This window comes from Dromiciops gliroides, chromosome 2, assembly GCF_019393635.1.
Source record: "Dromiciops gliroides isolate mDroGli1 chromosome 2, mDroGli1.pri, whole genome shotgun sequence".
NCBI lineage: Eukaryota > Metazoa > Chordata > Mammalia > Microbiotheria > Microbiotheriidae > Dromiciops > Dromiciops gliroides.
In genome coordinates this window covers 304898822-304914026 of record NC_057862.1, presented here as the reverse complement: position 1 = coordinate 304914026, position 15205 = coordinate 304898822, and the positions used below count along the sequence as shown (strand labels likewise).

Sequence of the window (15205 nt, the reverse complement as noted above, 5' to 3'; positions counted from 1 at the left end):
ATTTGAACTCAGGTCCTCCTGAATCCAGGGCCAGTGCTTTATCTACTGCGCCACCTAGCTGTCCCCTCCCTGGTTATTTTTAGCTACAGAACCTAATGAAGTTTCTCTACTAGGACATGGAGGATCTACAGCCTGTGTTGGCATACAGTGATAGTATCAAGGATCTTTTGAAGAACTGAGTGTATGATAAAGTAAGGCCCATAAACTCGGAGTTGTTTCTGGTAACTAATTTACCTATCTTCCTCACATGTACTCTGTGAAGGCAGGAACCATGCTGTGGCTTTAGTACCAAGGGATAAAGATACCCTTGTCTTTGAACTGGTCGGAGTTAAGTTTATGTTTTACCCCAAATTACTGATCTGTCCACACCTTGATTCTTCTCATCAACCTCCCCCAATATTTTAAATTAAAAAATACGTTTAGGTCTCTGTTCTTTATTATTGAAACACACAAATCAAAGCTTTTTGATATCAAGCTGCGGGAAGAGCAAGAGGCAGTAAACCAGCAACCAGAGGAAGAGGATGAAGTACACCAAATCCTGTTGTTGTGCAAAATTTACAAGTGAGTCGGAGTGTGCACCATGATGTCCTTGCAGCATGGCCTCTCCGAAGCTGCTCACCTTCCTGGAAAAGGGAAAAGAAAGACCATTATAAGCTGATATTGGATAAGCAGATATAGCAATGAGGATCTGAGTCAGCAGTCAGGGCCGAGGAGATGAGATAAACACAGGACAGTACTCTAATCTGCTGGCCTCAACAGAAAACTAAGACCTTCATAGAAGCTTAAAACCAAAGAATCTTAGAGTTGTAGAATCAGAGTTAAAAGGGACCTGAGAGATGGGCCAGTGAATGGGCTGAAAGGCACATCTCTAGGCATCAGTCAAGCAGCAGAAGGCAAGGATAATGTTAACCCAGATACAAGCTCTGAGGTCTTTATTTGCTCCATAGAAAGAAAACCTTTCCAACAATAAGAGCTTCCCCAAAATGGAATGGATTGCCTTGTGAGTTAATGAGTTCCCCTTCACTGGAAGTGTTTATGCGAGTTGGATAATTGATTCTTGGGGATGCTGTGAGAGAAGGGTCCTACTCAGGTACAGATTGGACTAATTCAACAGTTTGCAAACTTTTTGGTATCAGGACCTCTTTGTTCTCTTAAAAATTAATGGGGGGGGCAGCTAGGTGGCGCAGTGGATAGAGCACTGGCCCTGGATTCAGGAGGACCTGAGTTCAAATCCAGCCTCAGACACTTGACACTTACTAGCTGTGTGATCCTGGGCAAGTCACTTAACCCCAATTGCCTCACCAAAAAAAAAAAATTAATGAGGGGGCAGCTAGGTGTCGTAGTGGATAGCGTACCGGCCCTGGATTCAGGAGGACCTGAGTTCAAATCTGACCTCAGACACTTGAAACTTACTAGCTGTGTGACCCTGGGCAAGTCACTTAACCCCAACTGCCTCACCAAAAAAAAAAATTAATAAGGATCTGAAAGAGCTTTTGTTTATGTGGATTATATTATGGATATTTACCATAACTAAAATAAAATTAAAATGTCTTAGTATCATTATGAAAATAATTTTGACCCTTGAAAAGGTCTAGGAGACCCTTGGAGGTCTCCAGTCCATACTATGAGAACCACTGCACCAGATGATCTCTGAGGCCCCTTACATGTTTTGGATACTATTTATTATTCTATCTTATAACCTAGCCTCCTTCTAATGCATAGATTCTCTCTAGCAACAAGTTGTCAGCCTACCTCCATTTGGACATTTCTACTGATAGGAATTTCACTATTGGGCAGCCCATTAAACGAACGAAGTAATTTAATCACCCACTTGAAATTATGTCTATCACTATTTGGATGAAATCATATTTGTAAAAAAGATAGTTGACTGTACTCATTTCTCAATTATCCATTGGCAGAGAGTAACATTCTAAATTATCTGTAAAAATAGTTTATTTAGAAACAATAGGGCCTCCAAACAATTCATTTCTTTTTTTGGGGGGGGGGAGTGCATTCTGAAATTTGATTTTCAGAAGATTTGCCTAATGGCAATTGCTTTAGATGAAAATAAAATTAGTTTGCATTTCTGGTTGGCAGGGGATTGGGGTCTAGAAGCCTGCTGCATGGTGGAACAGAGCCAAATGAGGACTGATATTTTTATGCATAGAAGATAATTTTAAGTCAGTGTGAACAATTTCCTAAAAGCAATCTTAAAGCATTTAATTTGAAATAATTCAAAGCCCCATCTTCAGGCCAAATTTGGGATCCATTGAGATTTTTATATATTTTAGACTAATCTTTGCATATAGACATTTGCTTGTCTTTTTTCTTCCCTTCACAGATTCTGCACAAGACAGAGTTCCTGGGTATCAGTCTGAGGATGCTAGTGGATGCTTCTGGTCTATAATTGCCAAAACAGCATCAAGATGGCTATGTTCTCAGAGGATGTGTCTTCCCTGACCACCTGGTAAGAATTTGTGGCAGGAGGGAATAGGCACACTTTCAGCTGGGACCTACAGGTCACTAAATGGGGCACTATTTCCCAAGTGTCCCAGTATAGTCATAACCCTGGTTAGACATCATTGAAGGTATTTCAAGGAAATTTAGACATAACTCAACAACATATTGCTTCTGTCACAGGACAAGAAGCTTTAGCTCAAGAATTGGAGTATTTGAAGGGATCATAGGAACCTATGGAAAGATCCAACCCTATCATTTTACAAATGCTGTAACAGGTACAGATACAGGATGTTAAATGACTTCAGAGATAAGATTTGATCCTAGGTCTTGCTATTCCAAATATATTCTTCTTTTCACTATACCATACACCTTCTCATTCCTCCCAAGTAGGTTCAAATCAATGACTAAAAATGACCCAATTCAAGGACACTGAGATTAGGGAAAGATTCATATCCTTAACCATGCCAGGCTTTGAGAGACTTTGTTTTCCTACATTCTAAGAAGGCATTAAGTGATTTTTCTGGAACAGTAATCCATCAACATTTTATAACAACCTAGCCAAGCACCATTCTAGCAAAATTAGCCTTAAGGGAGCTAATTCTTCAATAGTAAAATTTCATAGATTTCATTGCACTTTTGCATCCTTTCTTCATGTCTGCCCTGATAAATCAGCTCAAAGGGTTTCTTAGTGTGGTACATGCATTGGTGACCCAAAGCATTACTCAAATGTCAGGCAGTACTAGGATCATCAGGACAGGAAAAGGTTCCCAGAAATACTTTTGCTACTGTTCTTCTGTCTTGTATATTGGGTCTGCTTCCCATAGTGAGTTTCTGCCACCATTCTAAATGTATATATAGTCTTCTAACACTCTATTGCCCCATCTCCCAATGGTGAAAGTGAAATTGATTTATTTTCTGAACCAGGATTGGGACTGAAACAGCCACCATCCTCCTTCCCCCCAATTTTATTTGCCAACCTTTTCTTCCTATTTGTATTGAATTTATAAAAATCCCATTGGCTGTATTTTCTTAAAATTGAAAGATCATGGGAACATTATTGCTATTAATAATATCCTATTATAATAATTGACATTTCTATGGTATTTATATTTTTATAAAAATTTTCTTCTTAGTTACCCTAATAAGAGAAGCAGTAGAAGTACTACTATCATTCCCTTTTGGCAACTTTGAAAACAAAAACTCAAACTTATCTGAGGTGACAGAAACAGAGTTGAAATGTACACACAGGAATTCTTTGCAATGCACTGTACCTGCCATCTTGTAATGGCATAGAGCTGTCACCAACATAATTTCATTTAGATATGATCATGAGACATTGTTTTTCAATTAAAAAAAATTTCCTACCGGATTAATAATCGATTTCTTCTCTCTTCTGTGTCTGCAGGTCTCAAACGGCCATGGCTGACATGATCCTACCATTAAATGTACAAACAAAAAAAAGTAGGATGAAATATTGGAAAGAGAGGTCTATGAAATTTTAAATAGAAATCGAATTTTCCAGGGTTCTCTAAATATGTGCATATTTATATATACTCATATAGCTATAGTAACCATATCTATTCATACAGACACATCTACACACATGTGATATATAATGTATGTATAACATACACACATATGTTATATGTAATATATATATATATGACAAAATATATTTTTTGTTCTAACATCTGACATCAAAGTAATATAATCTAAATCCTCTACTGTATTCCAAAGTAGAAAAAAAGTATAAGGAAGTGCTTAACACAGGTTTATTGAATGAACAAATAAATAAATGATTCAATCATTTCTTTTCTTTCTTTTTTTTTTAGTGAGGCAATTGGGGTTAAGTGACTTGCCCAGGGTCACACAGCTAGTAAGTGTTAAGTGTCTGAGGCTGAATTTGAACTCAGGTACTCCTGACTCCAGGGCTGGTGCTCTATCCACTGCACCACCTAGCTACCCTGATTCAATCACTTCTAAAGGTAAAATTAACATTTTTAAAGTTACCCTTCCCTATTAGGAAATGAACTTTAAGGGTCTTTCATATATTTTCATAATGAAACAATCTTTCTAATTCCTATTTAAATTTTCCTTTTTGCCCAATTGGAAGTCCATTGCTTTTTCCTTAACCACAAAGTATCAATTGGTTGTCCTTTCTTTTCCATTTTCAACTATAGTTTTTGCCTTTCAAAGCTTGGGTTAAGGGATATGAGGGATAGAATTTGATGAGTTAGCAAGAAAGAAATAAACATACTAACCATTTCCGAGGACCTATTACCCTGTTTTCGTCTATAAAGGCTGGAGTCACTGTGGCTTGTCCTGGAAAATAATAAGTCACTTTAAATTGTTATCAGACCATCCACCCATTGCTCAGAGTTACAGGATCCCCCTATACAGAGTACTTGTGCTATTGGCTTTAAGCACAAAAAGACTCAAAATTTCATACATGGAGATGGATATGAGAATTTTTCTCTATTATTACTATATTGGCATTGTGCTTATAAATCGCACAAACTGGGGGCCCTGGCACTAAAAGAAATGAAATTGGGGAAAATTGGAAAGAAAGTCAAGAAACCACATCATAGATATTTATAATTAAAGAGTTTTAGAAGGGGAACATACTTCAGAAATCTAGAACATAGATTGTCAGGGCTGGAAGGGATCTTGGAGCACACTGCATTGAGAGTCAGTGGACTTCTGGTGCTGCTTCTTATTACCTGTGTGACCCTGGGCAAATCACCAAATCTCTCTAGGCCATAATTGCCCCAAATGAGGCAAAATAAGGAAGTTTGACTAGATGATATCTAAAGTCCCTTTCAACTCTTAGTTCTATAATCAAAGCCAACTAAGGACTAGAGAGTAGAAATCATTTATTTAAGGGCAGAGAGAATCCTGGAAAAACAAATCAGGTTTCCCAATTCCAAGTCTATAGCATACACCTGTGTTCACTATTATTTTTTCATGGTCCCTAAAATGGAAAATATGGGAAATAACCCCCTGATGCCCCAGAAGAATTAATTTGGTCCATTCTTAGATAATTCACAATTCATTCTTGATACTTCAGTTCAAATATATTTGACAATTTTAATTTAACCATTTCTAGGTGCAAGAACTCTACCTTTTGATTGGTGGAGTTGCACTCTAAAATAGAAGCAAACAAATAAGAACTACAAAGGCAAATTTCACTTGGGATAATGAGGTAGAAACGACCAGGAGCCTAATAGAACTTTGCAGGAGCTAACTCACCAGAAAAGAGCACAAGAATACTTGAAAATAAAGGGGTTAAAAATCTCTGTATATAGGACATCCAAATTATTTTTAGGGGATGGCACTTAATGAAAATGAACACAGAGAAATACTTTAAAAAATAACTGAGGGGCAGCTAGGTGGCGCAGTGGATAGAGCACCGGCCCTGGAGTCAGGAGTACCTGGGTTCAAATCTGGCCTCAGACACTTAACACTTACTAGCTGTGTGACCCTGGGCTAGTCACTTAACCCCGATTGCCTCACTAAAAAAAAAAAAAATAACTGAGAAGACATTAGGAATGACTAGCCTATAAACCTGCTTTCATGTCTCTACAGTCTTTTTGAATGTTCTGTGCATGAGCTAAGGGAATCTTGAATGAAAATATAAGAACAGAGTTCTAGAACAGACCCCATCTTTAAAGATACATGAAGACAGACTGACTGAGAAGTGCTCAGAATATAAGATTCTGTTGTCTCAATTATAAGTCAATCTTCCCTTCTGCTCCCAAAAAAGAACTTGTCTTGGTGGAATAGAATGCACATTTAAAGACATTCTCGAAAGGAAATTCTCATGCATATAGTAATATATTACAGGACTGCATGATAGACTACCAACGAAATATCTTTGTTTAATGATACATTGAAAATCAACATTAATGTTGTTGAGAAGCATCAGACAGGGAGACAAAGCCTCAAAGATGAAAGGAATTTTGGGGGATTTCCTATTGATAGAGATTGTTCTACAGAAGTTTCTATTTATGAATGACACTGTTGATTGCAAAAACCTTAGAAACATTTTAGGTTCTCTTCAGTAAAAATCCACAATCTAATCATCCACACAGGGAAAAGTAAGCGGATAAAGAATACAGCTTGCCCAAATAATGACATGTAGTTGAATGGTCAGTCAATACACTCAGTCTTTCTACTTAACAAACAAATAATGAGCTAAGCCAAGGACTAAGAAGAAGAGATGGGACTTGTTTGCACTTATAAAATTGTGAAGTACTTGAAATGATTTCTAAAATAAAAACTTATCTTTCAACAATAATATTCTCTGAGATGAAACACTACAATCTCAGAAGTATGCTGGAAAATATGAGAGGCAATGAAAAGATGCATAATGGGTTGATATGAGCTATAGCATGTCACTCACCAATAATGACTTGCATGTGAGAAGCAAAGCAAAAAATTTCTTGAGGATGCGTATGATCAGAAAAGGAGGTAGGCCAGTCATTTGGTGAGAATCAAGCTGTTGGTAACAGGTAGACAGCCCTACTGTTGCACTCATATCTATGAAATAGTTTAAGAACCAGAAGTAGGCCTCCAGAATATTAGGAAAATCCTCTCAAGGATTTATGGAAGAATATAGTCGAGAATTAATGAGAATGAGACGATATTGACAAAGCACTCCAAGGAGATCATGGATTCATTTAAGCATTCCACATCTCATTTGCTAGACTTATAGAATCCCAGAGGTTGCAGGGGGCTCAGAGCTAATCTACCTACACATGGACACAATAAGTGGTGGCCTAGCCTTTGTTTCAAGACTTCCAGTGATGGGGAAATTCACTATTTTCGTTTTTGTTTTTTTTTTAGTGAGGCAATTGGGGTTAAGTGACTTGCCCAGGGCCACACAGCTAGTAAGTGTTAAGTGTCTGAGGCCGGATTTGAACTCAGGTCCTCCTGACTCCAGGGCCGGTGCTCTATCCACTGCGCCACCTAGCTGCCCCAGAAATTCACTATTTTCACAGGTAGTACATTCTGCTTTGGGGATGACTCTAAATGTCAAGAAATTTCTCCTTACAATGAACCAAAATTTGACTTTCTGAAATTCTACCCTCTAAGGACAAACAGATACATTAAATATCTTTTCTAGATAACAATCAAATACATGAAGGCAGCTATTAGGTAAGTCCTGAGTCTTCTCTAATCTAAACATCCTTAGATCCTTCAGCTCCTTGCCTCCAGAATTGTCATCATCTTGGTCATCCTCCTCTGGACCTAATTCCATTTGTCAATGTTCTTCCTAAAACATGGCTTTCAGAAATGGACACCACTTTTTCAGATGTGGTCTAATTAGGTAAGAGTCATACATTTGGTCAACTCACTTGTTGTGGACACCATGATTCTATGAATTCATCCTCTGATATTATTATTTTGGGGGGTTGTTCTGTCACTGGGCTGAGATTACAGTTTACTAAGATTCTTAAATGTCCCTCATGGCAATTCTGGGAGTACTATATCTATTATACCACTGAGGAAACAGGCTAAAAAGAGTGAAGTGATTTGTTAATGGTCAGCTCTTGTAAGTATAAGATCTGAGCCTTCAACTTGAGTCTTCAGAAAGATCTCTAAGTTCAGGTTTTTTTGTTTTTTTTTTTTAGTGAGGCAATGGGGGTTAAGTGACTTGCCTAGGGTCACACAGCTAGTAAGTGTTAAGTGTTTGAGGCCGGATTTGAACTCGGGTACTCCTGACTCCAGGGCCGGTGCTCTATCCACTGCACCATCTAGCTGCCCCTCTAAGTTCAGTTTTGATTTCCCTCACCCATCCACCTCCAATACATTGTGCTACTGGACATAATTTGCCACAATCAGATCAACAAAATGTAATTTCTAACCAAGTGGAAATTGCCTCTTGAAATATTCAAAAGCCATATTAGCAATGATATTCAGCGCAATGGGATTTGATTTGTATCTCGCTGTTTTATTACACAGCATCATGTCCAGGTGGGTCAGTTTTCCCAAAGCAGTGATACATTCATAAACCTAGCTAAGAGCCAACCACCAGGTATTACCATGATGAGAGCATGTACTTTCACATCATTTCTTCAGAGCCATGGTTATTGGTATAGTGAGATGGCAAACATCCTACTTATGTTTGCCCCAGTGTCATTGCTGGCGGTTCAAAGAAGTATGCTTGCTTGGCAGGCCTACCTTGGGAAGGGCAGGCTCAGAAGAGAGGACAGAAATGGGAAGAGAAACTAACAACAGAACTCTTTTCAAAACACCAGGAATTATCCTATCGAGGAGAAATAAATACGCACTTTCCACCTCCCTCCTCCCTCCCCCAACCCCTATCCTCTGAAAAGGGTTGGTTACAAAGAAACTGCGGGGGAAAAAAAGAAGCGAGACTTCTTGCTAGCTCATGCCCAGCTCCTTCATGATGATCCATCTCGTCTCCTCCCCCGCCCACCCATTCCGTTTCCTTCACCCCAGCCACCAGCTTACTGTTTGTCTGAAGGGCTTAAAGAATTGTTAGAGAACAGAAAAAGCTTTGCCAGATTGCAGATGGACAAACCTTGTTCCAATTTAAAAAAATAGATTGTACAAACTATAGACCTTGGTTCATTATGAACAATTTTATGCCATAGTAACTACTTTATTTGTTATCTCCTCTTTTGCTCCACTCTCTGAGGAAAAGAGAATCCTATTTCCCAAGGCCAATTCCTCTTCACTAGAATCCTTGATCTTATCCCTCTCCTGTGCTATAAGAACTCTGGACTTTAATTATCTTCCCCCCTCTTTCCCATCTTTGGAGTCTTTCAGTCTACTGTCTCCTTTCCATATGCACCTGTATCCTTAAAATGCCACAAACACAATAGACCTATATTTCATCATCTGACAAAAGGCTTTCATGATCCCTTCTGGATAAAATGTTGAGATGTGGGTTGGGACAAAATTTGGCAGATTCCAGAAATGGGTGGACAAAATCCAAAGAAAGTAGATTAATGGATCTAATATAGCCATGTTACATTGAATAAGGAGAGAGGATTTTAGAACAGAGATAAATAGATTGTCTTTTGACAATCTAGCTTTTCAGAATTTGTATTAACATTTCTTATACTCATGGAAATTTGCCTCTTTTCATAAGAAACTAAATTCCCAGTAATGGGGACTCCTCTCATTGGACAGCTAAGTGCACAGAAGATAGAGCACTATCCTTGAAGTTGGGAGAACTTGAGTTCAAATCTCACCTTGGACACTTACTAGCTGTGTAACCCTGGGCAAGTAACTTAACCCCAATTGCTTTAAACATCCAGAGACATCTCCAGTCACCCTAATATATATTTTGCCACTGGACTCAGATGGTTCTGAAATAGACTCAGTTGGTGACCTTGCACAGCCCTCTCTCACTTAAATCCAATTCACTTCAAGTCATGATATCACCCCAATGTTATGGTTCTCTTTGCGAACAAAAGACAAACAACAACTCCTTTCATGACCTCTGACACAGTGGGGAGAGCCATAACTCATAATTCTAGCACCTGAAACAAATTCCATTTACTAGAGAAGGAAGGAGTTCATGGGTTTGGTCCTTCTAGGACAGAAGGTGGTCTATCCCATAGAGAATTTGATCCAGTCTGATCCTGAGGATGGGAAGGGAGACTGGTGGCAATGCAGGCTGGTAGAGGACTATGAAGCAAGGCTGGGGAGGGAAGTTGCTACAGGGAGGAAGCATTGAAACCCCCCATTCCCCTCCATCCATGTCAGTGCCCTGTGACAAAGCCCTGGTGGTCCTGAGTTGGTTATGGCTATGAAACTGGTTCAGGAAGAAAAGTCAACAGATTCCTTGCTTCTCATTGTAACATTTATAGCCTCTCTTTAGATTGCAGGTATGTATAGAGCATGATTAAAGAGTATGCCTGCATACTTTTTTTGGTGAGGCAATTGGGGTTAAGTGACTTGCCCAGGGTCACACAGCTAGTAAGTGTCAAGTGTCCGAGGCCGGATTTGAATTCAGGTCCTTCTGACTCCAGGACTGGTGCTCTATCCACTGTACCACTTAGCTGCCCCAAGTGTGCCTGGATACTTTAGAGGAGCAGTCTCCCTGGCATTTTCTATGAGAATGCCCATTTTCTGGGGCATACCTTCTCACCAAATGGGAGCCAAACTCTGATTGAAGGGCCAAAGGAAATGCTCTCATCGGGTGTGCCAGCACAGGTGGGTCATGCTTTATGCACGCTTGTGCTTTGGATCCTTTATTTTGAATCCTCTCCCCCTTCAAAGTTCACTAAATCCATCTATAACTCTCAATCCAATTCTTTGTTGCTATGATCAACCATTCTCCAGGTCACCCTCCCTCCTTTCTCAATGAATTTAATACTTGGATTTCAATCTTTCTCTCTACTTCAACTGTTGCCTTCATACTTGGAGATTCGAATATACACACTATACTTTAAGCCCACCTGCCAATCTATGACCCTGGATTAAGTCCACCTTTCTCCTCACGGCTCCTCCTCCCTTCTTGCTAAATACCACTGGCATTAGTTATACACTTGCCCTCAATTCACTACAAAATTAATTTAGTCTAATCTAAAATTGGGCCCTCACTGCTACATGGCTTTTTCTTTCTCTCTGATTGACTAGCACACTTGTTCAGGTGGTCTCCTGCTATCCAGTACACTGTGAGCTCTCTTATTCCATTTTGCATCTTACTATCTCTCTCAAATCTCATTGTCTTCTCCCTTGCCCCAGTTGCAAGGAAGACATAGTCGTTCTCTTTTCCAATGCCAACCCTTCTTTACTTGAGGTTTTGATCCTATCCATTCCCTATCCCTTCCAGGAGCATTGCCCTTTGATCAATTCTCTTCTCCTCTCCTCCTCACATCATCTTCATCATCTCCACACTGGCTCTTGATCTTACAAATAATAATTCCTAGTTCTCCCCATCATTAAAAAACAAAAACAAAAAAGAGATCTTCGTTTAATGCAGCCATACCCTTAAACTAGTGTCTTCTCTCTTTTTTCCCTTTCATAGCCAAACTCCTATAAAGAATTATCTATTTTCACTTGCCTCTACTTCCTTACCTCCCCCTCAACTTAAATTTAGCTTCCTACTGTATCTACTTAAATTGCTCTCTCAAATACTATCAATGGTCTTTGAAATGTGAATCCTCTAGCCTTTTGTCCATCTTCATCCAACTTGACCTCTCTGCAACTTTTTGGTGGCGATCATCTCTTTCTCCTGAACACTCTCTTCTTCCTTGGCTTTAGTGGACACTGCTTTCTCCTTTTTCTCCTCATAGCTGAACAGTCTTTTCCACTAATCCTACCTGTAGGACTGTTTCTTTTCAATTTCCTTTGTTGAATAATCATTATCCATTTCCCATCTCCTAAGCATAGATGTCCCCCAGTGCTCTCTCAAGCTCTCTTCTCTCTCCACATGCTCTGCCGTAGAGATTTCGTCTATTCCCAATAATCTTTAAGCTTGAGGCAGTAAAGGGCAATGGACAGAGTGCTGGATTTGAAGTCAGAGGGCCTGTTTTTGAATTCCAGCTCTGCCACTCCCAGATGTGTTACCATGGATTAGTAACTTAACTTCTCTGGGCTTCAGTTTCCTCAACTGTAACATAATGGGGTTAAAACAGATGACATCTAAAGTTCCTTCCTGCTCAATATTTATAAATGTATTTTCTCATTACTCACATCTCTATATCTAGTATTGATTTCTACTGAACTGCAATCTCACATTACCATTGCTTAGGGACCATCTCTACTTGGATATCCTAAAGGTATCTCAAATTAATATATTCCAAACATATAATTCTATTTCTCTCTAAACTTGTCGCTATTTTATAAGCTTTCCTATTTTTGTTGATGGTACTACCAAGACTCCTAATCACAGATTTATAACCTTAGGGTCATTTCTATCTCCACACATTTCTCACATTCATTTTCTCTTGTTTACTTTCAGGCTGCTACCTTTGTCCTCTCTTTTTCTAGTCTCTTCCTTTTTCAATCTGTTTTCCAAAGCACAGACTTGACTATGCCATTCCCATTTTCAATTCTCTCCAGTGACTTCCTAAATTCTTTTTTTTTTTTTTTGTGAGGCAACTGGGGTTAAGTGACTTGCCCAGAGTCACACAGCTAGTAAGTGTTAGTGTTTGAGGTCACATTTGAACTCAGAACCTCCTGACTCCAGGGCCAGTGCTCTATCCACTGTGCCACCCAGCTGCCCCGACATCCTAAATTCTATCTTTTTTTTTTTTTAGTGAGGCAATTGGGGTAAGTGACTTGCCAGGGTCACACAGCTAGTAAGTGTTATGTGTCTGAGGCCAAATTTGAACTCAGGTACTCCTGACTCCAGGGCCGGTGCTCTATCCACTGTGCCACCTAGCTGCCCCTACTTCCTAAATTCTTAAGATAAAATGCAAACGCTTCCGCCTGGCATTTAAGATCGCCACAATTTGGATCTAATCTACCTTTACAGACATTTCATATTATTTCCTTTCACATTAATTTATATTGCAAACTAGATTATTAGCATTCTACCTCATTCTACTCCATTTTTATAGGTGCTCCTTCATGCCTAGAGCATTTTTCTTCCTTACCTCTGCCTTTCAAAAGCTTTTTCTTCCTTCAAGGCTGTTAGGGTGCCATATCTTTCGTGATACTCTCTCTAAGCCCTCTACTAGTTAAAGTTCTCTCCCTTCTCAAATTACATTGTAATTGATTATCAAGATACATTTTTTTTGTCTCCCTGTAGAATGTAAGTTCCTTAAAGGCAGGAACTATTTTTCATTTTTGTTCTGGTATCCAGAGATCTAGCATAATGTCTTCTACACAAAGGCACTTGATAAATATCTGCTGAATTGAACTTGAGTCGAGACATAGTATAAAAGTTGAAGTTGAAAGATAGAATCTGGACAATGGAATACTGGACAACAGAATGTTGATCTCAAAAAAAAATGCCAACAGTCTGGAATGACAGTAAAGATGAAATTTAAGAAGGATGGATATAAAGTTCTATTTCGGGTATAAAAAATAGAAAAATTCTAGGATAAGAGAGGTGTGTCTAGCAAACAAGTGATATGAAAATGATTTAAGGGTTTGAGAGGCCTGCAAGGTCAATATGAATCAACAGTGTGATATGGAAGGCAAACATTAATGTACATAAAAACGGAGATGGTTCTGCTATACTCTGTCCTGATTAGGCCACAAAATGGTCAATCTTGTCTGTTTCTGGGTGAGCACTTTAGAAAGAATACTGGTAAACCAGAGTTATCTAGAGGAACTGTCCTGAATGGTGAATAGACTTGAAATGAGACTTGAGGCACAGAAATGTTTAGTTCAAGGAATAAAGGACTTACAGGAGATGTGTAAGTGGTCTTAAAATGAATTTATTAAGTCCTCTTCCAATCTATTTTTTCAGTATGGCCAAAAGAATTTTCCTAATGTACCCTCATTTTATCATGTCACCCCACTGCTCAAAAAATTTCATTGATTTTCAACAGCCTATAAAAAATACAAACACTGGCATTAAAGGTCTACAAGTGTCTAGCTCCAACCTACTTTTTTAGCCTTATTTCCCAGTTCTCCTTTTCATATTCTATGTTTCAAACAAGTTTTATTAGTAGCTATTTCCTGATCTCATCCTGACCTCTCTCACCTCTGGGCATTGGCATATACATACTACTGTCCACATCTGGCTGGAGTGAAGCATCTGCATATCTTTTCCTGTTGAAAACTCTTTTCTTCAGGTATCATCTCCTCCATTAAGAAGCCTTCCCTGATACCCCTGTCTAGGAGTAATTCTTCCCTCACCAAATGTAGTATGCCTGATTGGTTTGTTGTGTCCATTTATCTTATTCTACCTTCTATTATGATTATTCGTAGATATCCTTTATCTCCCCGCCCCAAACTAAACTCTCGTCATTTTCTCGAGGACAGAGACTGTCATTTTCCTTTGTATTTCTAGGATATAGCATGGGGCCCTGAACATAGATTAGTCATATAATATAGGTTTTTTGTTCTTGTTTTCTGCTTAGCCAGAGAAAGAACTAGGTCCAATGAATGGAAATTGGGGAGAGGGATAAACTCTCTACTTCAATAAAAGGAAGAGATTCCTAGGAGCTGCCCAAGTTAGAATAAGTAAGATTCACGATTCATGAATGGGTGGTTAAGCAATGAGCCTGACTGAACTTTGGGATCCATTCAAACTCTAGAATATTCAATGACAGCCTTAGGACCAAATTCATGGGACCACTTGGGGATTAATGTCTGCCAAATATATTCTCTTACATGTAAAGGTATAAGAATGTTCATTTTTCAGGTACAGAAGGCCTGGAGACTATTCAGCATGGATACTGTTAAACTATCAGGCTTCACAGCATTGAAATCTGGAAGAGATCCTAGAGATTATCTAGACCAATACTCTCATTTGGCAGATGAAGACACTGCAGCTTAGAACGAGGAAGGGATTTGTCCAAGGTCACACAGGTGTATAAATTGTAGGGCTAGAATATGGACCCTGGGTCTGATTTGAGCATGGAGTTTCCAGTGTTCTTTCTTATGCTTTCTGAGTGATTAAGGAGATGTTTAGGTATTACAGCTCACTTTCAATTAATTTGGGAACCAGTGATTTGTAAATTAACCAGATCCTTCTGTTTCCTCCGGTTCATAATTATTTCCATGTTGACTGATACCTCCACCAAAGGGTGAAAAAAAGAGACAAAACTTACATCCCTCTTTGACCCTTATGTTACTGATCTGGTGA

General features: G+C 39.0%; 1 protein-coding gene across 1 annotated transcript in view; it reads right to left on the bottom strand.

Annotated features, from left to right (window-relative positions):
* Nucleotides 1-418: 418 nt before the first annotated feature.
* The window catches only part of CLMN (calmin), a 163120-nt gene continuing 148333 nt past the window's right edge, over nt 419-15205 (bottom strand). The window contains 3 exon segments of the mRNA XM_043989292.1: nt 419-623; nt 3826-3893; nt 4722-4782. Of these exon segments, the coding sequence (XP_043845227.1) occupies nt 455-623; nt 3826-3893; nt 4722-4782 (298 nt within the window). The 3' untranslated portion in view covers nt 419-454.